The 27,927-nt window shown below is 50.4% G+C and overlaps 1 protein-coding gene across 3 annotated transcripts; it reads right to left on the bottom strand.

Annotated features, from left to right (window-relative positions):
- Window positions 1-61: 61 nt before the first annotated feature.
- Window positions 62-27,900, bottom strand: Hnf4a (hepatocyte nuclear factor 4 alpha). 3 transcript variants are annotated; one of them, XM_048349471.1, is made up of 10 exons: window positions 27,654-27,900; window positions 23,850-24,024; window positions 22,556-22,650; window positions 17,351-17,457; window positions 16,616-16,771; window positions 12,550-12,637; window positions 11,160-11,315; window positions 8,051-8,287; window positions 4,942-5,094; window positions 62-3,114 (listed from the first exon to the last, which is right to left on the bottom strand). In XM_048349471.1, exons 1-10 carry the CDS (start codon window positions 27,766-27,768, stop codon window positions 2,972-2,974), a joined length of 1,425 nt encoding a protein of 474 aa, XP_048205428.1. In that variant the 5' UTR covers window positions 27,769-27,900; the 3' UTR covers window positions 62-2,971. The 3 variants fall into 3 exon arrangements, with proteins under 3 accessions (XP_048205428.1, XP_048205429.1, XP_048205430.1); XM_048349472.1 differs by having other exon boundaries at window positions 4,972-5,094; window positions 27,654-27,842; XM_048349473.1 differs by lacking the exon at window positions 27,654-27,900 and adding an exon at window positions 27,271-27,614.
- Window positions 27,901-27,927: the final 27 nt, after the last annotated feature.

Here is a 27,927-nt window from a genome sequence, read left to right as displayed (position 1 = left end):
TCCTAGCCCTCTAAGACCATCTTTATTCCTAACACCTGAAGAGAAAAATCCATGCGAAGGCTTAGAAAACATAGGCGCCATTTATTTTGTTTTATAAATGTTTGCCAAAACACACAAGAGTAAGAAATGGTTTGGGGTTTCTCTGTTTTGCTTCTGTGCCTCATTGGGGGACAGTGATGGGGTCCTCAGAGGGTCCACACAAGACCTAATGACATCCACACCACCACAGAAAGGTGCAGAGCAGGGTGACGAGACCCGGCCCGCTTCCGGAATGGCTTGATGAACATTTCACAATTCATTTTAACTGGGGCAGACCACAGAAAAATCTGGCAAAGGCCATTGGCTTAAGTCACCACAAGAAACAGACACACATTAATTTCCAATTCTCTCCTTCTTCCCACCCCACCCCCAGTCCCATGTCTCCTTTCAGGAGAGTCTTATGGATTCTGGAAGCTTCAGAAAACTTCTCGAAGAAAGGAGGAGTCTTGGTGGAGGCACTGGTGCACACACCTGCTCTCTACCAGTCCTTCTTCGGTCCTTTGGAATGGACATCTTAGGACCACACTCAGGTAGGGGGAAAAAAATCCAATGTCATATCCTCAGCTTAGAATCAGAAACGTAAATGTTTGTTTATTGTGTGTTTCCTGCATTGCAATAAGGTTCTTCAAGTGGAATGGATGTCTCCTTCAGAAAAGGATGGGCAGGGACAGAGTACGGACCCTCTAACTCCAGAAAACTGTTCTCGTTAAAGGACACCGTGGCTCCAGCTCATTCCATGGGAAATGATCTCCACTTTGTTCCCAGGGTGGAAGGCTCTGCAACACTGGGGTCCAGGGGCAAAGAGTGAGGATGACCACAAAGACCAGAATGAGCCAGCTTTCCTGCCTCATGCACATAGTCTAGGCTGAGCCGAGGGGATGGAATTTCTGGGGGGCACCGGAGTGAGGGTGGTTGAGGAGGGCTTGAGGGGCTGCCTCTGAACATGGAAGCAGAACCTGGCTTTCTGGAGTAGGGAAGGCCCATCCTTCCCTATTCACATCACACACACGCGTGCGTGTGTGTGTGTGTGTGCAAGTGTAGATGTCACTAAAACAATTGCCCTCTACTTCTTTCTCTGTGTCTTTTGAAAAGAGGAACTACAGTTAGTAGATGGAATTTTCTGGGCGCTTTCCCCATCCACTCTGAAGGATCAACCTTGGGTGAAAGGAAGTTGTCAGCCTGACTGTCCAGTGTCCTAATCACACCTCCAGCCCCAGGACATAGCCCTTTATTCCCACTGCCAAGTGGCACTTTCTAGAATTTTCCCAAAGACATAGAGATTCTGCAGGGATGAGGCACTGGCTGCTCTAGTATTTCAAGAATGGTCTGTGAATGATAATCCCAGGCTTTTAAATAGCCCCTCTGCCCCTCACCCAAACTGTCCCATCGCTGGACTGCCAAGCCCCATTTGTCTGCCTCTCAGGAACCAAGTCCCCGCTGCCCTTCCCCCAGACCTGGAGAGTGAAGAGAGAAAAGGGGGTCAGGACTCATCAATCCTCCTTCATATTTATCAGCAAGCAGGATTCTGGAGCTTCAGGGAACTTCAGTCCTGGCAGTGGGCAAGACCTCTAGAAAGAAGAAACCTTTTAGGTTTGTGGCCGGTGAAGGATCCAGAAGTGTTTTGATGTCATCACAGTGGGAACCGGAGAGTCCTTTCAGAGGAGGGAGACCTACTCTGATCCAGGGAGAACTGAGTCCCGACTGGACATGGCACTGACGAGCTGTGTGTGTTTCAGATAAAAGATCACTAAACTCTTAGAACTCAATTTCATCTTCTGTAACAATCTCTAGGTAATAGGGAGGAGTCCAGGAGATGATGCCTTTGGACAGCACCTGGGAGTGAGGGAGAGTTTGAGACAGGGCTTGTGGGGGGGGGGTGTGCTTCCTCCTTGCCATTACTCTACCTGGGGAGCCTCTAACTCATCCCTCCCCAGGCTCTGGTACTCTCTGCAGCATCACCACAGCCCCTGACCTTCAGCTGACCTCTTTGATGTCTCCCAACCTCCCCATCTCTGTAGGATGCTGATTTCATCTTCTGCCCACCCAGCATTCTTCAGTTCCCTCCCCAGCTCTTCCCCGCTATTCTTGCCACCTTGGTCCAGGCTCTCTCCTTCCCAGTGTCCTGTCTCACCTACTCTGCCAGCCATGCTCCCAACCCTGCCTCAAAGTCACAACCTGCTTCTCTCTAGATGTTCTCCCTGGCGGTTCCTGTCCTCTCTCCAGATTTCTATGGCAGTCATCAGCCTTGAGTTGCTCTCTTGGGGACCACTACGCTGAGGATGCACCCCCCGGGCCTGAGGAAGGGAAATGCAGTGGGCTCAGAAGAGAGGAATGGGGACCCCGCACCCTCTGCTTCAGTCAGAGTTTATCAAAGTCATCTAGAATGACCATGAGAATGGTGGCTGTCTTCCTTGTCTTTCAGGCAGGTGGCTTTGGAGGAGTCAGGGTGGCTGAGGAAAGTGACAGTGGAGGGAGGGGACATTTGAGAGGGGACATCTGGGGAGCCACTGGTTGACCCAGTCTCAGGGGCTCTTCTTGTGCTTGGACCCCATGGCTAGCACCAACTGGGAAAGCTGGGAGCTGTGTTTAGACAAGGTCCCATATCTTCAGGCAATCATCCTTTCAGAGTGAAGAAGATGGGAGAAGGGGGGGTAAATATGGAGGTGAAGGCAGTGACTTCCAAATGACAGATGTGGTCCAAGGCAGTGAGGACTTCCCAGTTGGGGCGTCCCCCAAGTGTCATCCAGGACACAAGGCCAGGGGTCGGGGGGCAGAGGATGTGGCCCTCAGCCCAGGTTCTTGGGCCTGGCACCCTTTCCATTGCTGCTCTGGGGCTGGCCTTGCTGCCACACGTTCCTTTGTGGTGACCAGGTTATGATCCCCAGGTGCTTTCTGGGAGGGCTGGGACGAACCCCTGACCCCCAGCAACTTGCTAGATGACTTCTTGTTTGGTGATGGTTGGCTGGGGGATGGCAGAGGGAGGCTTGATGATGGTGGTGACGACTCCTGGCTGGAGCTTGTAGGGCTCAGACCCTGAGCCACCTGGTGGGGAGGGCTGTGGAGTCTCCGGCGTGGCTGAAGGGACAAAGAAGCAGAAAGAAGCTGCTCAGAATCCCTGCCTCTGTGGGAGTCCGTGAAGAAGTGTCCTGAGAAAGTCCTTTCCTCTCCCTGGCTTAATTTGCTCTTCTATAAAACGAGATAATTAATCTAGATAATTCTGCATGGGAGGGCATGCGTGAGTATGTGCCAGTACTGGGGTTTGAACTCAGGACCTCCCATTCTCGTTTGGCTTTTTCAAGCTCAAGGTGGTGCTCTGCCACTTGAACCAGACATCCACTTCCAGCTCTTTTGCTGGTAATTAATCTCATAAATATGTCTGCCCCTGCTGGCTGCAAACCACATTTCTCAGATCTCAGCCTCCTGAGTAGCTAGGATTACAGGCATGAGCCACCAGCTCCCAACTTTGATCATTTTTAATGTCTCTCATGAGTCAAACCCATCGAGGAGTCTCAAATCATGAAATCTAAGTTCTGGGAAGTCTGGATGTTTCTCCCACTCAATGTCTTATCATCTGATATGAAGACCTGAGCTTCTCCTCCCAAGCCAGGGCCTAGGTCTCACTGTCCCCAGGATCAATGAGATGTATCTATGGGAGAAGGAACAATGGTTGAGACCTAGGGCTAACTGGGTCAGAAAATGCCATTTCTTTGATAGTTAGGAGTTGAGGAAAAGAAACCAATTGGCCCTACTTCCATCTTGTGCTGGGAGAGCAACTTTCACCTCACTGGTTAACTTTATTCAATGGGAAACTTGTGTGTGTGCCTTTACTGGGAGTTGAACTCAGAGCCTTAAGCTCTCCCTCAGCTATTTTGCTCAAGGATTATGCTCTACAACATGACCTACAACTTCACTTCCACCTTTTTTATTACTTCATTGGAGATAACAGTCTCAAGGAGTTTTCTTCCTAGGCTGAATTCAAGAGCTACAGATCTTAGCCCCATGACTAGCTAGGATTATGGGTGTGAACTACTTCGATTTTTATTTTGTGGCGCTGAGGATTGAAACTAGGACCTTGCACATGGCAGGAAAGTGCTATACTACTGAGTTATATCCCAGCCTTTGGTTTCTTGAGTTCTTGCTATACAGCCTAAGTTGGCCTGCAGGTATGTAGGTTAGGCTGCCTCAAACTCATGGGCCTATTGTCTCAGCCTCTTGAGTGCTAGGATTACTGGCATGTGCCACAATGCTCAGTTCTCTCTAATTGTGTAATGACTAACTTTCTAAAGTTGGGCAGCTTTACTTCAATGGAAACTTTTACCTAATGGTCAATGTCATCTGACAGAATTCTTACCCAATGGTCATTTTATCCAATGGCTTGCCTCATCTCAAGGACAGCTTCATTTGGTAGAGGTTGTCAATCATCTCATTGTATAAACAGCCTCCCTAAATAAATAGCTTTAGCAAATAGACAATCTCACCCCTTAGTTCCTGCCTTAGAACACAGAGTTGTTTCCTGCTACTATCTTGTAGATTCAATCTCCTTCCTTCCTTCCTTCCTTCCTTCCTTCCTTCCTTCCTTCCTTCCTTCCTTCCTTCCTTCCTTCTTTTCTTTCTTTTGTTGGTTGTGGGGCTTAAGCTCAGGGCTTGGGCTCTGTTCCTGAGCTTTTTGTTCAAAGCTCGTGCTCTACCACTTTGAGCCACAGCTCCACTTCCAATTTTCTGTTGGTTAATTGGAGGTAAGAGTCTCTCAGACTTTCCTTCCCAGGCTGGCTTTGAACCAATCTTCAGGTCTCAGCCTCCCAAGAAGCTAGGATTACAGGTGTGAGCCACCAGCACCCAGCTCCTGCCTCCTTTTTTAGGGACCCTCCTCACCCCTCACAGAGCAGAGCCCATGGTGCCCACCTGCCTGCCCCCTGGGTCGGGGCCACTCACACATCTGTCCGTTGCTGAGGTGAGTGGGCATTGTGTTGGCCACAATGACGTTGGTGCCCATATGTTCCTGCATCAGATGAGGATGCAGGGGGTGGTGGGCATGGGGTGCATCACTGGAGGATCCTGCAGGTAGAGAGGGAGAAGTCAGGATGGAGAGTCTGGGGCAATGTCCATGTAACACTGGCAGTGCCTGTAAGGGACCGATCCTGGGTTAGTAAACTAGAGCCCACCACTCCTTACCCATAGATTGCCCAGAGGGATGCAGAGGCCCCACAGGGCCAAGAGAATGAAAGTGATTTGAAGCAATCTCAGAAGCTCTGAGATGATGTATGGTGAGTTGCAGAGTCATAGAATGGATGTAGTCAATTTCTCTCAGAGCTCTCTGACACCAAAGTCCTTCATACTGTTTTATTTATTTATTTATTTAGGGCCAGTCCTGGGGCTTGGACTCAGGGCCTGAGCACTGTCCCTGGCTTCTTTTTGCCCAAGGCTAGCACTCTGCCACTTGAGCCACAGTCCCACTTCTGGCCATTTTCTATATATGTGGTGCTGGGGAATGGAACCCAGGGCTTCATGTATAGGAGGCAAGTGCTCTTGCCACTAGGCTATATCCCCAGCCCTATTTCATGTTTTATCCTCACAACTATCCTAGTACCTCATTCCACAGGTGAGATGAAAGCCTCCAGAAAGATAATCTTACCTAAGTCTACCTGGCCATAGACCACAGCTCCTGACTGTGATTCCAGGAACAACCAATCCAGAACAATCTCATTTGTTCACAGACTCCAGGTGAGTGGAAGATGAACTGCCCCACCACAGGGTTCTCAGTGGGGGAGGAATCTGTTCCCAATGGGGGCATTTTGACAATATCTGAAGCCATTTGGGGCTGACATTGCTACATCTCATGGTCAGAGACCAGAAGAAGCAGTTAAATAAGGCCCAGGACAGCCCCACACTAAGAACCACTCAGCCCCACCTATCAGCAGTGTTGGGGTTGGAGGCATGGCTCAATTGGTAGAGCGCTAGCCAATGAACAAAAGCATCAAGTACTGAGTTTGAGTCCTGGTCACGGACCAAGAAAAACCAAAACAAAACAAACAAAGGAATAACCAAATAGCAGCAGTGCTGAGGTTGAATACTCTTACTGGAGACCACACCATCACCACCACCACATTCAAGCATCCTCACATGGATGTGACCTCCCAGCCTTCCAGCTCACTCCACCCAGCAACATGACTGCAGACCGTCTTCAGTCTAACCAAGGGCTCTGTTCATGTCCTATCATCCCACTTCTGTTTTTCAGTTCGTTCATCCAAGCTGTTGTCTATTGCCATAATCACTCCTTGAAACATCCTCGACTTCCTTGTAGTGAAATGTTCTCAAAGGCTGCCCACCTTCACTCCCTCACTGTCTGACTTGTTCACTGTTTCCATTCCCATAATCCTCTGGTTCTGCTCTCCACTGGGCACACAGAGCCTCCATGTTGCCATCAGCAGGCTCTTCCTGCCCTGCCCATGCCCCTTTCTCTCCCCCACCCCCATCTCTTTCTCTCTCTCATTTAATGCCCTGCCTTCCTGAAAATATGCGGTAAAGCCACAGGCTGCCTTTCCTCCCGAGCTCAGGCATCAGACTTGTATGTTCAACTGTCTCCTTCATATCTCAGCTTCTCGTGAGCAACTCAGAATGGATCTCTTGAGTGGCCCTGGCCATGGTCCAGACCCAGCCTCAAGGCTTGCTCCAGACTTCCTCATCTCAGCGAAGTTCTCCACTATCCCTTCTGCCACTCAAAGCACAAAGAGTCCCCTTGACTTCCTCTTCCTGTAACTTCTACTTCAAATCCACCAGCAGGTCCCATGGACTCCTCCTCCAAACAGGTGGCCAAATTTACTACGCTGCTCTGTCCAAGCTCCTTTGTCCTTCCTTCACTAACTAATTAAATATATATATATGTATGTCTTACCTAAACATATATGTATTTAGGCAAGACCTCAGTGTGTCCCAGGCTGGCCTAGAACTTGAGATCCCTTTCTGCCTCAGCCTCCTGAGTTCTGGAATTACAGGCATGCACCACCAGAACTAGTGATAACAAGCAGCTATGGAGCATCTTTTATAGGCCAGCTACAGTTTATAGCACTTCTTGAAACTCACTGTTGACCCAAAAATCAGAGTAGTTTATTTAAAACAATAGTCTGATTTTCAGTCTCTTTATGATAGTGCAAAGAATAAAACCCAAGTTTTTTCTCTTCTTTTTTCTTTTCTTTTTTCCTTTTTTGGTGGGCATGAGGTTTGAGACTAGGGATTCAAGATTGCTAGCTGGGGTCACAGGTATGATCCATTATACCTGTTTTGTTGGTGGAGACGGAGGTCTTGCAAACTTTTTGCCCAGACAGGCCTTGAACTACCTTAGTCTCCCAAATGCTGAAATTACAGGTGTGTACTATTATACCTGGCTAAAATCCAAATTTCTGACCATGGCCTACAAAGTCTTATGCTTGTAATTTACTTTTTGCCTAATTTCTATCTTAGCTCATATAACCACTGTCTTGAACCTCAACCTTCCTTCTCAGACACACCATCTTATCTGTCTTGGGGCCCTGAAACTAGTTACTTCTGCCTGATATGTTCCTCACTCTATTTCCTTTGACCCATCAGGTCTTAGCATGGGAGTCACTACTTGGCCAACCTATCTGAAGAGGCCCCTCTTCAGTTAAACTCCATTTTATGATCTGCATGTTGATTATCTTTATTATACACGTGGCTATTATCTGTTCCCACGAGCACTTCTGCACACTTGCCTAGCATACACATACACACACACACACACACACACACACACACACACACACACACACACACATCCTCCAGAAGGTTCTTGTTCTTTGCTGAGTCTACAAAGTCACAGTGACATGCTAGGCTCATGCTAAGCTCTCAGGGACCTGAACAAATCGACCTCTGTCCTTGTTCCCATTTCTCTGAGGGAGACCCAGGAAGATGGTGCCGAGAGACAGGGAGACAAGCTCAGGAGTGTGCAGGGCTTGGCTCCCGACCCACTGCCGCCCAGCCAGGGCCGGATACGGACCTCCCAGCAGCATCTCCTGCAGCAGGTTGTCGATCTTGGCCATGCCGAAGAGCTTGATGAACTGGATCTGCTCGATCATCTGCCAGGTGATGCTCTGCAGCGTAGGCAGCAGCAGCAGCAGCTCACCGAAGCGGCCCCGGGAGTCGTACTGGCGGTCATTTATGTAGTCCTCCAGGCTCACCTGAACCTGTGAGCGCAGCCGCTTGATCTTCCCCGGGTCGCTCAGGCCCTTGGCGTCTGCAATGGGAGAGGTGGGCAGGGAGGGCAGCAGAGCCCAGACACCCCCTGATGTGGGGGGCTCAGATAGGGAGGCTTAGTGAGCCTGAACTGGGGCCAAGGATCTGGGGGGCGGTCTGAACAGCCCCTTACGTGGGCATCAACAGTGGCTTCCCAGACTCAGGCCAAAAGTGAGGAGGAGGAGCTGGAGAGATTTCACTAGCAGGCCCAATAGGTGCCACAAGCTCATCTTTTGTTGTTGTTTTTTGTGCTGGTCCTGAGGCTTCAACTCAGGGCCTGGGTGCTATCCTTTTACTTTTTTGCTGAAGGCTATTGCTCTGCCACCTGACCTATAGCTCCACTTCTGGATTTTGTTTTTGTTTTGGTGCTTAATTGGAAATAAGACTATCCATGGACTTTCCTGCCCAAGCTGGTTTTGAACCATGATCCTCAGATCTCAGTCTCCTGAGTAGTTAGGATTGCAGGTGTTAGGCCATTGGCACCTGGCAGCCTCATCGTGTGTGTGTAGCTGGGAATGGAACCAATGGCCTTACACATGCAGTGCAAATATTCTAACTCTCAGCCCCTCTTCATCTTAGACATAGGGAAACAGAGGCAGAGCCAGGGAGGACTTGCTCCAGCTCATGCAGCCAGTTGTTGGCAAAGTCATGGCATGAACTCAAGGCTCCTGATCACAGTTAAATTCTTAGCACAGGCTGTACACCCCACATTGGGAGAATCACCCTTCCCCTGCCTGCTGCTGCTGGTACCTCCTGCAGGGAGCCTTCTCTCTCCCTCCCTCCCTCCCAGCTCTTCATTGTGTATCCATCATGCCCCAAATCTCCATCCAGGTGGGATGTAATCATCATTTCCATTAGACTATGAGCACTGAGTGGACAAGCAAATGTCTCACTAGCCATTTTAAACCCACTACCCACCAGAATGTACTACCAGGCATGGTCAAGATCTATGGAATAGACAACTGGGTGAAGAGAGAGATGGAGGTAAGGATGAATGAAAAAATACCTAATGAACAAATTCCAGATAGGGACGCAGAATTTTCATTCTGCTAAAAGATGGATTCGAAGAGGCTGCCTAAAGTTGACAGACTAAGCAATGAAAACACAGAAACATGTGACTAAAAGCTGCAAAAGTAAGCAATATGAAGACATGAAAACAGCAATAGGAAGTTTGGGGAGGATGCTGGATCCTTGTAGCTCATGCCTGTAATTCTAGCTGCTCAGAAGACTGAGATGTGAAGAGGACTGAGGTTCAAAACCAGCCTGGACAGAAATGTCTGGGAGATTCTCTTAGCTCTAATTAACTAGCAAAAGGCCAAAAATAGAGGTGTAGCTCAAGTGGTAGAACATCAGCCTTGGAGCAAAAAGCCAAGTGAAGGTTGGAGGCCCTGTGTTCAAGCTCCAGTAGTCTTTAACTTGCATTTCCTACATTGGGGGCAGGAAATGTTTCTCTCTATCTTTTTCTATTTCTTTCTACTTTAACTCTATTAAACAAAATTCTTGCTAAAACTTATAAAAAGGATAGGAAAGATTAGGAGGAGACAAGATGGCAAAGGAGAAGGGCAAAAATCTTAGCCAGAAGCCAGGTGCTGGTGGCTTATGCCTGTAATCCTAGCTACTCAGGAAGCTAAGATCTGAGGGTTGTGGTTCAAAGCCAGCCTGGGCAAGAAAGTCCATGAGACTCTTATCTTCAATTTCACCACCATAAAATTTGAAGTGGAACTATGGTTCAAAGTAGTAGAGCACTAACCTTGAGCAAAAAAAAGCTCAGGGTCAGTGCCCAGACCTTGAGTTCAAGCCCCATAACCAATCAAAAAATAATCTTAGCTAGAATAGGTGAAAACATAGGACCTAAAATATCAAAGTAAAAAATATGAGGAGCTGGAGGCAGGATTTAAGTGGTATAGTGCCTGCCTAGCAAGCATGAGGTCCTGAGTTCAAGCCCTAGTACCACTGCAAGAAAAGAAAGAAAGAAAGAAAGAAAGAAAGAAAGAAAGAAAGAAAGAAAGAAAGAAAGAAAGAAAGAAAGAAAGAAAAGAAAGAGGAAGGAAGGAAGAGGAAGAAAGGAAAGAAGGAAGGAAGAAGGAAGAGCTGTGGATATAGCTCCGTGGTAGAGCAGTTGCCTTTGGGTTTGATCCCTGGCACCACAACCAACCAATCAAACCAGATATAAGTCTTGGAAGTTCTCTCTCTCTCTCTCTCTCTCTCTCTCTCTCTCTCTCTCTCTCTCTCTCTCTCCTATATGTATGTGTATGTACTAAACTTGAATTCAGGGCCTTGAGTCCTTGTTTGTTTTTTTCACACAAGGCTGCTGCTTTACCACTTGAACCACACCTCTACTTCTGGCTTTTTTACTGGTTAGCTGGAGATAAGAGTCTTTCAGGATTTACTTGCCAAGGCTGGCTTTGAACCACAATCCTCAGAACTCAGCCTCCTGAGTAGCTGGAATTATAGGCATGAGCCACTGTCCCTGGATAGCTGTTCCTTTGGAGCTATTGAGGTGATGCAAAAGAAACATGCAGAGGGATCCAAAATGTTCCTCCAGAATGGGTTCCAAAATGGGAGAATGATCTGCATTTTCAGGATGTGTAGATTTCTTGATAAAACTTGTTATGGGAAAGAAGCAAAGATGGAAGAACAGAAGCAGGAGAGGTACTAAGAAGACGGGAAGAGGAGGAGAGGAAGAGAACCCTACATCTTTGGAGTCAAGTGCCTTGCCAAGTCCCATCACCCCTTTGAACCTTCATTTGCCTTATCTACACAATGGGGCTGAGGAACAGGGCCTGTCTTGGTTGTCATGACAACACAGGGAGACAGGAACACAGCAGGGGAAGTCTGACAGACAGGGATGGTTAAGGAGGTACGAAGGATACCTGGGTCAAAAAAGATGATGGCTTTGAGGCAGGCATACTCATTGTCATCGATCTGCAGCTCCTGGAAAGGCAGGACCAGCTCATCAAGGATGCGAATGGACACCCGGCTCATCTCTGCCAGCTCTGGGCAATGCCGAGGGACGATGTAGTCATTGCCTGGATGGGTAGGAGGGAGAGAGAGAGGATGGGGTCATCACTTGGGGTTGACCCCTCTCCTCTAGCTGTGGTTTGAAGCTGGAAGGCCACTGGTGCCCCAGGAAGTCCCCCAGGGATTGTCATGATCTCATGTTATAGAGTAAAACACCGGAGGCCAAGATTAAGAGGGTGAGTGGTCTGAAGTCATGAGGTGATGCTTGGTGATGCTTTTCAGAGGATCCCTAATCATTTCACCTAAACTTCCTTTCCCAACGCAACTCAAGCTCCAGGGCAGTTCAGGGCCCACTTGGAAGGCACAAAAGTACCAGGGTTAAGAGAATAGGTTCTGGAACTGGGCCACCCAGGTGGAATGGGTCTGCCACTTATAGTTGGGTATGTTTAGAGAAGCTCAACTGCTCTGTGTCTGTTTTCTCATCTGTAAAGTGGGCATAAATAATAGAGCTTCCTGCATCTGGGGGCATGGCTCAAGAACCTGGCTCAGTCCTCAGTCCATCAAACAATCAACCAATCTCTCTTTCCTCATAGCATCGCTGTGTTAAAAGAGATACTTGTCAGCTAGGCATTGGGTGGCTCATGCTTATAATCCTAGCTGCTTAGAAGGCTGAGCTCTGAGGATATCCAGCCTGTGCAGCAAAGTTCATGAGACTTCTTTTTAAATCTCTAATTAACCTCCCAAAGAACTGGAAAGGAAACTGTGGCTGAAGTGATAGAGTACTGTCTTGGGCAAGTGCCCAGGCTCTGAGTTCAAGCTCCAGGATCAGAGAGAGAAAGAGAGAGAGAGAGACAGAGACAGAGAGACAGAGAGACAGAGAGATTGGTAAAGTAGTTTGTATAGCTCCTGGCCTATGGTGTGTGCTATCCAAGCTCTTAAAATAGTAGATACAATCTGAAGGCCCAGGTGAGCTGTCTGGGATGGGGGGTGTTGCACCATTCCTATCTACCTAAGGCTCCTACAGCACAAAAGATCCTCAGAAGGCAGTGCTGACTCCAGGGTTAGAAAGGATTGGAGATCTCCATCCTTTTCTTGCATTCTTATTACCTTGTATCTGAGTGGGAAACTCAGATCTGCTGACAGCTGAACTCTGGAATCCTCTATTGGCAAGCCCCAGGATGGGGCCACATTTGATCTGTCTCCCTCACCCTCCGTGTCACCATGGAGATGGCCTTGGCTTGGGTATGTGCCATGCAGTCATGACCTCCACGGAGCTCTGGCTGGGGCAGGCAGCCTTCTTACCTAAGAGCAGCACGTCCTTGAACACCATGGATCTCTTGGTGGCTCCCAGCAGCAGGTGTTCGCCAGCGTGGGCTCTGAGCAGGGCCACCTGGAAGAGAGAAGGCGTGGGTTTGGCATTGCTGCCCCCAGAAAAGTTGTTCCTAGCCAACTCAGCAATCCTGGGAAAGCCAGCTCAATGGTCCTACATGCCTTTATGTGCTTGAATTTTAAATTGGGCATTATAAAACTACTGTCTTCCTCCATCCATTATAAAGAATTAGATTACGTCATGTTCAGGGAAATGGATGGACCCAGAATAAATCACACTAAGTGAGATAAGTCAAGCTCTGAGAGACAAATAGTGTATGTTTCTCTCATATGTGGAAGCTAGATTTAAAGCATAACAGGACATGATAAACTATACAGGACTGTAAGCGTTCGCACACAAACAAACTAAAGGAGGATACTCTTAGGACAGGAACCCAATGATGTAACCCCTCTGAACATCTAAAATACTGTTTATTAACATGACTTCCAGAAAATGGAAACATAGGGATTTTTTGTTATTATTGTTATTAGTGGTATTTGGTTTTGCTTTGGGGTTTTGTAGGGGGCACAAATGGGGGGCGTGCAGAAAGGGAGGGAAGATGAACAAACACATTCATGCTATTCAGCACACACCACATGGATAATGAACTATGTAACTTGTGGGCAGGGATGGGAGGGAGACACTGGGGGAAAGTGAAGGAAGGGGTAACATTGTCCAAAAGGAGAAATGTGCTCATTACCTGACTTATGAAATGGTAACCCCTCTGTACAGCCCCTTAATAATAACAATAAAGTTATATTTTTAAAAAAATCTACTTCCTTCCTTCCATTACTGGTAAAACTAGGGACCTGGAAAGGCAGAACTCTGAAGGGAGGAGTGCATGCGTTCAGAACTAGGTGTCTTCTATAACCTAAAACAGCCCAATCTTTGGGTCAAAGCTGCTCCTCTTGGCCTCATCTGGGTACCTGGGGTAACTTTGGGCCACGTTCTGTGTGTACTCTTTTGAGATGAGGCTCAGAAGCTTTTGAAAGACTTCCAAAAGGGTCCTTACTCCCAGATATTCTAAAACTACGGGTCCCAAATCCCTGCCTGCTAGGAAGAATTCTGAAAGGCACTTTATGGAAATTCAGATTCTTAGGCCTATGATCAGCGGTTCTGCTTGGGAGGAGGAAGGCCCAGAAATCTTTACTTGGCAACAACCCCACCGCCCCCCCCCTCGCCCCCGCCATGCCACCTGCTGATTCAGAAGCTCCATTAAGCTTGGAAAGTCACTGGCTCAGAAGATCTGGGATCTGTCCACTTGACATTGTAAACTTGTAGGCTCTTAAGAGAGCTTTACAGGAGCTCGCGTGCGAATGTTGGCTTTCCCCACGGCAGGGAATCCGTGCCAGGCCCTTTCCCTATGGTGAGGCCCAGCAGCCTGTGAAGACTGAAGTCTGAGTTTGGGCCCAGGAAGCCAACTCCCAGGAAGATGTACTTTGTGCTTTTGAGCTATCTGCCTTAATTAATGCTTGTGTAGGAACCAAAGATGGACTGCAAGAAGGAAAAAACACAACAACAAACAGTAGCAGCAGGCTGGTGGCTTAAAGAGCCTGCCTGCATCTTGGTGATGTGTGTGAGGCGAGTGAATTTGTAGCAAACTAAGTGCCTTAGCCTTAAACGCTGCTATGGATGCATTCACTTAACTGTCTATTATTTCAGTTAGCTAATGGAAGGTGCCTGTTAAGTAAGTGTCAGAATGGGAGGAAGGGAAAGAGAGATAGAGAGGAAAAGGAGGGAAGGGAGAGAGGGAGACGGGAGAGAGGACTGTGTGTTAGGAGGCCGGGGAAGGACTCTGTAAGGAGGAACAATGGCTCTGAGGCAGGGAAGGTGGGTGGCACACTGTATGCATTTGGTGGATCTTTGAATGAAGGGAAGAAAGAATAGTAAAGGTTTGTTCTGTGTGTGCATGCCTGTGTGTTCTCATCTATCGCTACAGGAGCCTCCCTCTGATCCTTAGGTTTTTCACTCAAGGCTGGTGCTCTACCACTTGGATCACACCTCCACTTCTAGGGTTTTTTTGCTGGTTAATTGGTGATAAGAGTTCTCATAGACTTTTTTTTAACCTAGGCTAGCTTGGAACCTCAGTCCTCAGATCTCAGCCTCCTGAGTAGGTAGGATGACAACTGTGAACCACCACTGCTCAGCTCACACGAATAGTAAAGGGACAAGCGTGTAAGCACACCTTTCAACCTCCTCTCCAGACCCAGCTCCTTTTGAGCAACCACCTGCTCTTACCCCCTCTGTCCCCACCATGGCTAGAACCTGGAGAGGATGGCAGAGGAGAGGACAAATGGGTGGCCTTGGGGGTGAGAATCCACTTTCCATGACAAGCACCAAGAGAAGCAAAGGATGTTTATTACTGACATTTGCAAACTGCACATCGGGGAACAACCCGGCTTCTTAGCTCTGGGCCCAGCTGCTCTGTAACTTTCAGCCATGCAAGTTCTCTCTCTAGGCCCCAACCTAGTCCTCCAGGGGTACCCAACCTCGTAGGGTTCAGCGGCTTGGTGAGACCACACAGGTTTAGAAGCTGGTTCCAGGGACATCAACCAAAGAGGACAAGGCCTCCTCACCTCCCAGGTGGGCTCTGTTTGTGCTGGGTAAGATGGGGCCCTTGTGTACCCTGAATGGGTCCCTGGGTCCAACTCTCAGACATGGCAGTGGTACTGGGGGGTGGGCAGGCGGGGGCATGTTAATGATTGTCCTGTGTGACTGGCCACCCATCACTGCCCTCTGAGAATGCTCTGAGCCCCGGCCAGGGAGGTTTGGGTGGGAAATGGAGGTTAACAATTGTTCAGCTTGGGGGTATCTTGTCCTGCTAAGTCCCTGGGAAGGAACAAGGGGGGTTAAATATTAATGCAAGCTCTCCAAAAGAGGGGTCGGAGCAAGAGCACAAGGACCCAGGAGAAGGCTGCGGCCACTTAGATACAATCCTTAAGAGAAGGAGGAATCCCAGGATCACGGTCACTGTCCAGCCACGAGAAGAAATCTGAGCAGCCAGACCAGTGTCTTACAGAGGACCCATTGGGGGAGTGTGTTGGTATTTGAGGGAGACTCCTTTCACCAAGAGAAACAGCTGCCTGGCTGCAAGACTTCTATTAAGTTCTAAGAGAAGGCATGCCTTGTCAGATGCTTCCTCCAAAGCCAGGAAGGTGGCCTGGGCCATCTGCCCTAACCTGGGGAAGGGAAGATGTCTGCTGAGGCCAAAGACAATCTCATGGGAGCTGTCCCGTGCAGCACCTGCCCAGGAACTCATCTGACACCTCAGACACACACACCAACTTCCCCCTAGCCCTTTCCCTCCCTGGACCATTCTCCAGACTGTTGAGAAGGGACACTGATAAATGAACAGTGGGGTTCAAAGGTCTCGATCGATATAAGGAAGAGAGTAACGCTGAGGAAGGCAATGGCGATCGGGCTCTACATGCCCCATTAGGTGATTCTGTCCATGCCTGCACCTTTTAAATCATTGAACATCCTCCGTCCCCCTGACAATATTCCAAAGTAGATCATTAATTCCCACTCCACAGATAAGAAAACCGAGCCTCGGGGAGAGGAAATAATTTGCTCAGGATCATCCAGGCAGGGAACTGGTTTTAGAGCCAGAGCTCAGGCCCGCATCACCTGATCCTCAGTTCCTAGGGCCCTGTCAACATCCCCTACCAGGAGAGCTGTGTGGTGTACTCGCTAGCAACCTGGACTTTGGAGCTTCCTTGGTTGGTTCAAAACCCCCCCGTGGCCGTGTGACCTTGAGTAAGTTACTTAGGCTCGCTGTGCCCATTCCTTCACCTACGAGAAGAATGGGAGAGGAAAAGAATAATAGTAGCTACGGCTTGGTCACTAGAAGGATGCAATAAGTGAGTGGTTGTTGAGTGTTGGGTTCTGGGCGTCCGTGCTTGCTACGTGTGTTTCGTGAACATCAAGCCAGGGGTCTCTAGAAGGTGAGCCCTTAGGGCTCTGGTGGCCTGCATCTGTCTGTGGCGGCCCACCCCTCACCTGGTCATCCAGGGGGAGCTCGCAGAACGCGGGGATGTATTTGGCCCACTCCACCAGCACCAGCAGCTGCTCCTTCATGGACTCGCACACCTCTGCGATGTTGGCGATCTTCTTTGCCCGGATGTCGCCATTGATCCCAGAGACAGGCGAGGTGATCTAATGGGAAACCAGGAATTGCTAGGGGTGGCAGGTTCTCCCAACACTTCCGGTCCCTAGCCCAGAGCCATGTCCTAGAAAGTTCCCTGTCTGGGAGGGGCCGGGGCATGTGAACTTCATTCTGTGCAGGAAACTTGGGGCACAAAGGCATGTAAGGGAGGACATGGAGATGAGATTCGGTCTCCCTCCTCCTCCTCCTCCTCCTCCTCCTCCTCCTCCTCTTTCAGATGACACCACTGTGGCCCAGAGAGGTGCTGTGATTGGCCTGAGGTCACACAGCAAGGGATCTTACTCAGCAACCCTACAAAGGGGGTCTGTTGAGCCCTAGTTTGCCACCTCAGTTTAGAGGCCCACCCCTCTGTTCTTTTAGGACTGATCTCAGACCCTTAGTGAGAGCAAAGTCTGTTTGGACTTTGGTGGAATGTCAGTAGCAGACTATAAACCAGGCAGGGCCCCTAGGATGCCAGCTCTGTGTTCGAGTTCTGTCTTTGTTATTAAACTGGCTGTGCCGCCATTTAACCTTCTCTTCTGTGATATCTGGGTAGTAGGTCAACATTTGGGGGGATCCCACACTAGTACCTGCTGGGACAGGACCTCGGCCTGCAGGAGCGCATTGATGGAGGGCAGGCTGCTGTCTTCATAGCTTGACCTCCGGGTGCTGATTCGGTCCCGCTCATTTTGCACAGCTACGAGGGGCACAAAGAGGTGAGGAGGGAAGGGTGGGGCAGGTGTCTTGTGACCCACAGGGAAAGAGTATGTATACATTCAACTGTGACCGTGATTGGTCCCACAGGGTGGGAACTCAAGGGCAGCACCCAGCTTAGGGTGGGAAAGAGGAGATGGATCCTAACCTAGCTTGTGGGAGAACTTTCCAGACACCAGGACTCTCCCTGGAAGCCATGGCTAGGTGGTGGCAGTGATCTGCCCATTCCCAGGAGGATGGAAGCCAGGGATTCTCCACAGAGGGCAGGGCGTGGGGCTGGAGCCTTGAGGAGGGAGGAGGAGAAGGAGGAGCTGTCCCAGTCCCAGACCTTCAGGCTGGCTTTGGGAGATGGTCTCTTTCTTTCCCAATGAAAGCTTATAAAACAAGCAAACTGAGTTGTACCAAGTGACATTGACCTGGCCCTGGGATGGGTGACACAAGGCAGGAGCCCTGGACTGGGGCGACGGGCATCCCTCCTTGTGCTGTTAGGACCAGTGTCCTCTGGGGGAGGGGAGGCTCAGTTTCCCCATCCAAAGCTTTGCCTCTTAGCCTGCCTCCCAGCACTCCTTCCCACTTTAGGAATCGCGAGTGGAGTCTCCCCATCTCTCAGACCCAAAGCCCAAGCAAGAAGGCGGAGTCTCCTGGCTTTGATCTCCCTATCAGGCTTGCTCACAAACCCTACAGTCAGTAATTCTCACAAAGCAGCCATTGCTCCTGCCCTGCTCTGGCCCCTTGTGTCTGCCCCAGGCTGGGTCAGGCCGGCCTCACCACCTCCCAGCTCCTGGCCTTGGGCCTGCAGCTGTACATTTCTCAGAAGATACAGAGGCATCCACAGAAACCCACAGTCTGGTCACCTGTGCCTCTGCTCAGAAGCAATGTCTGGTCAGGTCACAGCTCCTCAGAACACCCTTCCCCTCCTCTTGTCTCCCTGTCACCAAACTTCTTGCTCACTCTGTCCCAGCCACACCTGGCCACACCTGTCCCTGCTCGCCTCCCATCCACACACTCACACAGGCCCGCAAGGCCTTTGCCCCTGTTGTTCCCAGTTGCCTGGAATTCCCTTGACTCAGCTGCTTCTTGTCTTGTGTCCAGAAGAATGTCATGTCCTCTCCTCAAACTCCCCCCCCCACACCCTGGCTCCCTCAGGCTCTGCACCTGCTTCATTTTTCTTCAAGGCATTTTTCCCATAGAATTATTTGTGGACCTCTTTCTATGCAATGGAAAGCTGCAGAAAGCCAGAATGCTATTCCTCTTGTCCACTGTCACCACCTGTGGGCTAGAACACAGACTGCCATAGAGTAGCTACTCAATAAATATCTATTGAGAGGTTGGAGGCTTGGCTCAGTTGGTAAAGTGCTAGCCAACCAGCATCAGGTATTGAGTTGGATTCCCAGTTTCGGTCCAAGAAAGAAGAGAAGAGAAAAGAAACGATCTGTTGAGTGCGTGAGAGGCAGTGTTGGATGAGATGGCTCTTCTGCCTCCTCCTGCACCCTTCCCTGGCAGCTAGGCTTGTCAGCCTTGCCATCCCCCGCACCCAGCACCCACTGGGTGAGGTGTAGAGGCGGGCAGAATGAAAGGCTCTGTCAGCTCCTCAAGGTTAGCCGGCCTTATCAGCACCTGGGCAAGCTCAGTCACGGAATGATGTTTTCCAAATGTTTGCTCAGTATTAGCAGGGTCGGGGACCTAATGTAACTTCTATTGAATATTAACTGATGGAGAAGAGGGAGAGAAGAGATGAGCTTGTCTTCCTAGAGGTCCCTGGGGTGGACCCTGGGGAAGGGAGGGGCTCAGCCAGGCTTCTGAGGAAGATCTCATCAGATGGCTCTGGCCTGTCACCAACCTGTCCCTCCTATGTCCCCTGGCTCTACTTTTTCGCCTGGTTTCAGATATCAAGAGCTGAACCTTTGTCCTGAGCTCAAGAGCCAAGACTAGGCAGGTGTCTTTCCCCAGCCTTGTTTATAGGACAGAATTCTCTGCCAGCTGTTGGCTTACTGACTGGCCGCCATGTTGTCCCCTCTCCCCACCCAGTCTCCGCTCTTCTTCCTCTGACCGTGATTCACAAGGCTCTGCGATTCAGCAGGTCACAGGGAGTTGAGGTCAGAATATAGCTCCCCAGTAGATCACTCACTTCGAACTTAGCCCAGAGAGCCGGGCATCTGCACAGTTCCAAGGAGCCTGTGTTCTAGACCTGATTGCTTCCCTGACCCATCACATCGCCTCTCAGCCCTCAGTTTCCTCACCTGTGAAATGGGGATAGATCTGATGACTCCTATATTCCAAGCTCTCACTTTCTGATCCTAATGGACGTTTGAGGTCCAGTCCTCAAATCCTCTGATAGGAGAGATTCAAAAGGGAGAGAAAGGAACACTTATCCTTACTTGTCCTGGTCAGTGAAACTTGACATGTACTTGGCTTTAGGAACTACCCACCAGGCCAAGGATAGAGGTTAGGGGCCTGGAAGACTTAAGTGGAGCCAGCCATGTCCTAACTTCGCACAGGATTCACCCACAGTGGCCACTCTATGTCACTTTGTCTCTCTGATCCAGTCTCAAAGAGACCTAGCGTATGTCAAGATCTTCCAGCTAGCCCAGGCAGGCAAATAAGCTAGTGTTTACTAGCTCTGCACCACTTGCTGAGTCTTCCATTCTTCCAATGGAGTTTCCATTATCCAGGCCCACCAATCAAGCGGCTGCATTGAAGGCTGAGCTTACACCAGCCTGAGACCTTTTTCCCTCCCAGGTTCGAGGTTGCTGACTCTGTGCTTTATTATCCAACCCCTTCACCTTATAGATGGGCAAACTGAGGCCCAGAGGAGTTGGAAACTTCTGTCAGGTGACCCAGGTGAACATGAATCTGACTGTTTAACAAGAGCCATCTATAAGGACCTACCACAGCAGGACCAGGCCACATACAGTCTGGGTAGGTAATCATCTGCTCCGGGGAGCTGCCAACCCCTCCCACCTGCTGATATTTCTGTATGAGAGATTCTTCTCAAACGCAGCACCCTCTGAACAGGCCCTGGGCCTAAAATCTCAGGCTAAAATCTTAGAACTATAGAACACTAGGCCCTTAGACTATAAGTTCCCAGTCTTGCCACCAATGCCAAGACAAGCACTCACATTCCCATTCCCACTTCCCATTCCACAAAGTGCTTCTCATCTCAGGGATAAGGGTGGGCGAGACAGCTTCATCCCCATGGAAAACCACAGGGAGAGGAGGGGGCACTGGCCAATCGATCATGCCCTTCCTCCATCACAGTAGCAGAGAGGTCTGTTAGATATGGGGGTGCATACAGCAGGACTGTTTGGCCTTGATTTCCATCAGAGCTCCTGAGCTCCCACTAAGCTGTGGAGGTCACACAGAAAATACCTCGAGGAAGAGGCAGAGAAAAGGGGCTCAGTGACAGGGACAAGGAATGGGGAAGTGGTCAAACCAAGCTTCCCTTCCTTCTCAGTTGGGCCAGGTCTCAGGCTCCTGCTTCTGGGGTGAGTATATGCGTGCGTGCGTGCGTGTGTGTGTGTGTGTGTGTGTGTGTGTGTGTACAGAACTTGACTACAACTAAGGGTCTGGCCGGAATAGTACAACTCTGGGTTGGAAAGTGAAGGTGTGGGAAAGATCTGGGTAATATGAACTGAGAAAAGAAAGAGAAGAGAGAGGAAAATAAATTCAGGCTATTTTGAAAAGTTTAAAAAATTAAACTTTCTTTTCTTCTTTTTCTTTGTTTCTTTTTTGCCAGTTCTGGGCCTTGAACTCAGGGCCTGAGCACTGCCCCTAGCTTCTTTTGCTCAAGACTAGTGCTCTACCACTTGAGCCACAGCGCCACTTCTGGCTTTTTCTGCCTATGTGGTGCTGAGGAATGGAACACAGGGCTTCATGCATGTAAGGCACGCACTCTACCACTAAGCCACATTCCCAGCTCCCCCCACCCCGAAGAAAAACCAACTTTCTTAACTTGGGCCAAATATAATTCTTCCAGGGGCCTGGGGGGAGGGGAGTAAGGAAGGTAGCACTGAGGTGCTTTCAGCAGCACAAGGCTTAGGCTCCAACCTAAGCTGTTCCCTTGAGCAGCTGGCGAGCCATAGGCAAGTTGCTTAATCACCCTGGGCCTCAATTGCCCCTTGCCTTGGAAAGGGGCCCATAAAGTGTCATGTGAGGGAAAGGACCTATCGAACGTGGAAAGAGCCAGCTCAGTCATGAGTTCGCGTCCCACCCTCCTATGTTCCTCCGTGCAGGCTGGGTGTGGGGTTCGCTCCTATTGTCTAGACAGGGAACTCTGGAGATCACCCCACACAAAGATGAAGACAAAGGGAAACAGGGTGAATGGGCTGATTGTTTCTGGACAGGAAGCCCAGGAATAGAACCCTAGCTGTCTATACTTGTACAGGCTGAGTAATAGGTACTTGGATAGCTATCTTATCATGGTATATACATTTCCTAATGGTTGAACTTGATTTTTGTGCCAGTCCTGGGGCTTGGACTCAGGGCCTGAGCACTGTCCCTGGCTTCCTTTTTGCTCAAGGCTAGCACTCTGCCACTTGAGCCACAGCGCCACTTCTGGCCGTTTTCTAGATATGTGGTGCTGGAGAATCAAACCCAGGTCTTCATGTATATGAGGCGAGCTCTCTTGCCACTAGGCCATATTCCCAGCCCCCACATCCAGCTTTTAACCACTGGAGATAAGAGTGTCATGGACTTTTCTGCCCAGGTTGGCTTTGCACCACAGTCCTCAGATCTCAGCCTCCTGAGTAGCTAGGACGCAGGGGTGAGCTACCAGAGCCTGTCCTGAAGTACTTGTATGAAGCAAGAGCATCTATCCTTGCCACCATGTATACGGCACAGGCAGGCCTGGTGGCAGTTATGAGGTGCTTGAGTAGCTGAGTGGGAGCTTATCTCTGAATCTTTCTCAAGACCAAGCCCAGCCGCTCCCTGTGGTCAGGTTTCCAGGCCCTCCCTCCTTTCAGCCATTAGCCAGTCACCCTGGGGCCTGTCCCTGAGCCATAAAGTATGGCTATAGTTGTAAATGACGGTGGAGAGCTTGGGTGCAGGTGTGGCAGCGGGGTGCAGGGAGGGCTGAGGCTCACCTTCCTTCTTCATGCCAGCCCGGAAGCACTTCTTAAGCCTGCAGTAGCGACACTGGTTCCTCTTGTCTTTGTCCACCACGCACTGCCGGCTAAATCTGGAGAGGGCTTTCGATGGTTGGATGGAGAAGAGACAGCTTCCCCACTCTTAGAACAACACGAGGACCCTGGCCACTGGTTCACCCCCAGCCTTCTTGCTCTATCTCTGCCCTCCAGGAATTCTCATGTGAAACCATGGGGACCCGGAAGGGGACCTATGGACTCTCTGAGAGTACAATTTATCCTGTTCAGTATGGGGAAACTGAGGCTCAGAGGGTGACACATGGCTCCGTGGCTCAGCCAGGAAGCAGTAGAGCTGAGTTGTGAACTTTTGTCTCTCTAGTACCAGAGTATTGTGACTCCCACTATATCCTGTGAGACTTCAGAGCCCCCAGCAGGTTCCTGGTTATGGCTCTGGGTCAATAGTTGGCTCATAGAAGCCACTCTGGGGCCTGGGAGGTAGAGGCAAGGCCACATAGCAGTTGGGCTGTTGTGGGAGGAGCAGGGGGGATTAAGGGTCAACTCTAGCTCCACCACTAATCCAAACTGGATTACCTCAAGCAGCTTCCTAGCTCTCCAAGCCACAGCTTCCTCATCAATAAAGTGGGACTAACAAGAGCCACCTCAGAGGGGTGGTGATCGGTGACGCTGAGGTAATTCATGGATGGAGCTGGCACAGGAGCTGCATTGTGACTCATTACTATCCAAAATGGCAGCTGCTTTCACACAAGGGATCTCCAAAGCCATGGACAGCCTTGGGGGTAGGCAGAAATGCCTAGAGCCAATCCCTTGTTATTTGTCCCAACAAAGGACAGGTCACATGCATGTGTGTGAGTGTGTGTGAGTGTGTGTGTGTGTATGTGTGTGTACTGGTACTAAGCCTTTAACTCAGGGCCTGGCCACTGTCTCTCAGCTATCTCAAGGATAGTGTGCTACCACTTGAGCTATTTCCGGCTTTTTGGTGGATAATTGGAGATCAGAGTGTCACCGACCTTCCTGCCCAGGCTGGCATTGAATTGCAGTCCTCAGATCTCAGCCTCCTGAGTAGCTAGGATTACAAGTGTGCGCCAGCAGTGCCTTGTTGAATCACTTGGAGTTGCTAGGGTAGCACTTCCCACCTAGATCCACAAGGCCTAAAGACCCAAAAGAGCCTGAAGGCCTCAAAGGTCAGATGCCCTCCAGAAGGAGAAGAGAGCCCCCGGGAGAAAGGAGCTCCAATGCACCCTGTGTCCCAGCTGAGGAAATGGAGGCTGCTCACCTGCAGGAGTACATGTGGTTCTTCCTCACGCTCCTCCGGAAGAAGCCCTTGCAGCCGTCACAGCTCGATGCACCGTAGTGCTTGCCCGTTGCCCGGTCCCCACAGATGGCACACAGGGCACTGACACCCAGGCTGTTGGGAGCGTTGAGGTTGGCGCCTTCTGATGGGGATGTATCTGTGCCAGAAGAGAAGGAGTGAGGATGCAGGAAGAGTGAAGAACAGGATGAGCCATGCCAGCCCCTAGCACGATCGCTGCTCCACTACTTCCTCCCTCTGCGTCCTCAGCAAGTCACTTGGCATGAGCTTTGTATCTGTAAATCGGAGCTGAGTGTAGTGCTGACCACTGAGGAGGGTGGCTCTATGAGGGGGCTGCTTTTCACCTCTGAAGGAAGCCATTTTCTATGAAGACTGGGCTGCTTCTGAGGCTCCTTCGATGCCTCATTGGGGCTGTGGACAAGAGGTAAGGACAGCTACTCCTCCAAGAACCAAGTCTCATTCTTTATCATCTCAGTGCCTAGGTACTCTGCTAATTCTTCTGGCAAGCCAGGAAGACTCATTGCTCTGCCTCCTTGGAGGGTCATGGCTGGGGCCTGAGCACATCCTGTCCCAGAGGTCAAAGCCTCTGTGCCAGTACCAACATTGGTGAAGGTACCCTGGGCTTAAGGCTGATGCTGTAGCTAACTGGTAACCTTGGACTGGCTCCCCTTTCTTGCTAGCTGGCCTCAGTTTTCCCCTAAAGTGGGCAATTTAATTGGTCTAGTTTTCCGATTTTTAGCTAAACACCTCCTTTGAGGGAAATCAATCTTTTACTAGGATAATCCTTTAGAGATGATAAACACTACGATGCCCCATTGTCCCCACCACAGAGGACTACACTTCCCCCTCTGTGTTTCCACAGAAACACAGAACATAATTGGAGAGAGCCACAATGCTGGAGGACTGTGACTGGGATCAAATCCTCATGGCCTGTTGGGGTGTGTGGCATGGGCTGTGTTTGTTTACTTCTCTGTGCCTTTGTTTCCCCCTCTCTTGTAAACCAAGGAGCATCAGGATTTCCTAGGACACCTCTAAGGATGGCACAGCAGCTCTAACTCTATGCTTTGGAGCCATTTTCTTCTCTGCAGAAGAAACTTCAGCCTCTGTGCCCAAGTCTCCTGGCTGAACATCTCCAAGGACTCCCAAGTGTGCCCGGGAGGACAGCCCCCTCCACCTAGTGAATTATTCCTGGACATGGGGATAATTGTTAAGCCATATTGGTGCCCTTTCTCCTGCAGCCTCCCCCTCCCACCCCCGCAGACCCCTGGGGAGAGCTGACCCCACAATTCCTTGCCATTCAGGAAGAGGCTGGCAGTGAACCCCCTCCTGGGCCGATGCCCATCTTCCCCTGAGGTCAGTAGGTCACCTCATTTTCCAGGTGAGGATACTGAGGCTCAGAGATGACAAGTGACTTAGCCATCACTACCACTGTGCTACTGAGGAAAGGGGCTGGTCAGTGCTGGGCTCCTCTGGCCATTCTGCCTGGGCTGGGGTGTCTGTCCAACCCTCTAAGAACAAGGACTACCCCCCCCCCTGCACTGGCTGCTGCTCCTGATTTGAGAGTAGGAGATGGGGAGGGGAAAAAATACGTTGGGGCCTTAGAGCCACCAGCTCAGGTCATACCCTTTGGGGGACAATATCTCAGCTCTTAGGCTACTGCAAAATCCAGCTGTAGGGAAAGCAAGCCCTCTTGTACAGATGCTCAGAGTCTTTGAGACAAGCCTAAGGCCAGGACCAGCCAGCAGGGTGAAGCCTCTGGAACCTTATTATCCTCTGAGGAGGCCTGAGAGCAGGGCTACTAGTTATCGTGTTGGGGGGGATTTTTTTTTTTTTTTTTGCCAGTCCTAGGGCTTGAACTCAGGGCCTGGGCACTATCCATGAGCTTCTTTTGCTCAAGGCTAGCACTTTACCCTCTGAGCCCCAGCACCATTTCTGGCTTTTTCTGATTATGTGGTACTGAGGAATCGAACTCAGGGTTCATGCATGTTAGGCAAGCACTCTAACACTAGGCCACATTCTCAGCCCCTTGGGGGGACTTTTAATTGTTTGCTTTTTGTCAGTCATAGGGCTTGAACTCCAGGCCTGGGCACTGTCTCTGAGCTCTTCAGCTCAAGGCTAGTTCTCTACTACTTTGAGCCACAGCTCCACATCCAGTTTTCTGGTGGTTAATTAGAGATAGGTGTCTCATGGACTTTCCTGCCTGAGCTGGCTTTGAACCATGATCCTCAGATCTCAGCCCCCTGAGTAGTTAGGACTAAGACAGGAGCCACCAGCCCCCAACTTAACTTTCTTTTATAGGGAAGGAAGCTGAGGCATGGGGAGGAAAATGGATTGCTGTTTCACATAGGGAGGAAAGATCTTTCTGGTAGCAGACTAATATAACAGGGTGCTGGGGATACACAGACAAGGGGGTTGGCCTCTGCCTTGGGGGGGGTGTCCAAGATTCCTGGGCTCTGCCAGGAGCATGGCAGCACATACGGTCCCCAAGAGTCATGCCACACCTGCAGGGGGGACAGGGGGACAGCTGGTGGGACAGGAGCCATGCCTGGACACGGCCTCCTCCTTCTAGCTGCACAACCTTAGCCAGAGCCACAGCCTCATGCCGGCGTCAGAGCCACCTACAGAAGGCCGTGACAGCCCCAGGTGTCAGACATGGAGGAATCCAGAAGGTCCCTTCCCTCCAGAAGCTTTCTGGCACCCAGGTATCCTCCCTCCTCAGGGCTGTGGGTACAGATGCGTATCCTTTGTTGAGACATTCACAAGCAACAACGTCTGCACACAGATCAACGGAGAGGTGTTGCGGAGGCCAGTGGCATCTAGCAAATGGCAACATGAAGGAATCGGCACACTCAACACACATTAGAGAAATGGGGCCCTGGCTGTGTGGGGGGGGAGGGGAGTGCACACGCAGCAGGCATAACCCTGGGCACACACAAAATGCCAGGCAGAAGACATAGGCACGTATACACATTCACCTTCCCAACCGTAGGGTATGCACTTGTACAACACATGGGCACGAACACACACACACACTCATATTACTTACAAAGCTAAGCAGGACAGTCACCTCTCAAGACACAGAGAGACCCATTCAATGAACAGAGAGACATGAAGAAAGCACACAAATGAACACAAGCGTGCTCCTATAGGTACACATCTGCCCACACAGTATACCTTCACGCCCACATGCTTACATGGAAATGCAGGAACACGACAAATGAACTCTCAATGCGCACAGCTGCGTTGGCCTTTGCTCAGCAAACCTTCTCTGAGAATCCCATTGTCCCTGAACTCCAACTAACAAAGCTCCAAAGACACTTTGGAATTCACCCATGCCTCCAACAACCACCTTCCGGGATAGAATGTACCTGCCCACCTCTCTCACCTAGTCCCAGGGGGCTGAAGAGGGTGCCACGTCTGCCTGCATTACAAAAGCTGGACGCCAAGGAGGCGCTCGCCGCCATGTCCCGTTTACCAGTGACATCCAGAGAGCTGTCACATGGGCTGGGGAAGAGCCCAGAGAAAACCTGGGGTCTACTTTTGCTGGAATTTGCCCCTGTAGGCCTCCCTCACCCAGAATGCCTCTGGTCTCTGAACCTGGGTCCATTTGCTTCACCTGGCAATACCTGTGCCAGCCTCTAGGACCAATCTCCCACTTCCTATCATTCTCCTCCCACCGCAAAGTGGAGTGCCAAAGATCTGCTCCCATCCCTGGGCGCACCTGCCCCAACTGGCACACACCTGGGCAGCACACCTGCCTTCACCTACCATTGCCCATCGCCAACACCTGCACATTCTCAAATTCCAGGGTGGTGTAGGCCGGGTCCAGCGCAGCACTGTAGTCGGCCATGTCCATGTCGACCAGGGTTTTGGAGAGGCGCATTCTCCCCTGCCCACGCCTCAGCCACCTGCCCTGCCCAGGGTGCCCACCCCAAGCCTCTGGGCTGAGCCCCAGTCCCCGCCCCCGGCCTCCCCCCCTGCCTCCTCCCAGGTCCCCTCTCTGCCTTCCTTCCTTTCAGACTGTCCTCTGGGAGGCACAACC

Source organism: Perognathus longimembris, chromosome 6 (genome assembly GCF_023159225.1).
Source record: "Perognathus longimembris pacificus isolate PPM17 chromosome 6, ASM2315922v1, whole genome shotgun sequence".
Taxonomy (NCBI): Eukaryota; Metazoa; Chordata; class Mammalia; order Rodentia; family Heteromyidae; genus Perognathus; species Perognathus longimembris.
The sequence above is the reverse complement of the archived record's forward strand: the minus strand, read 5'-3'. Positions and strand labels throughout refer to the sequence as shown.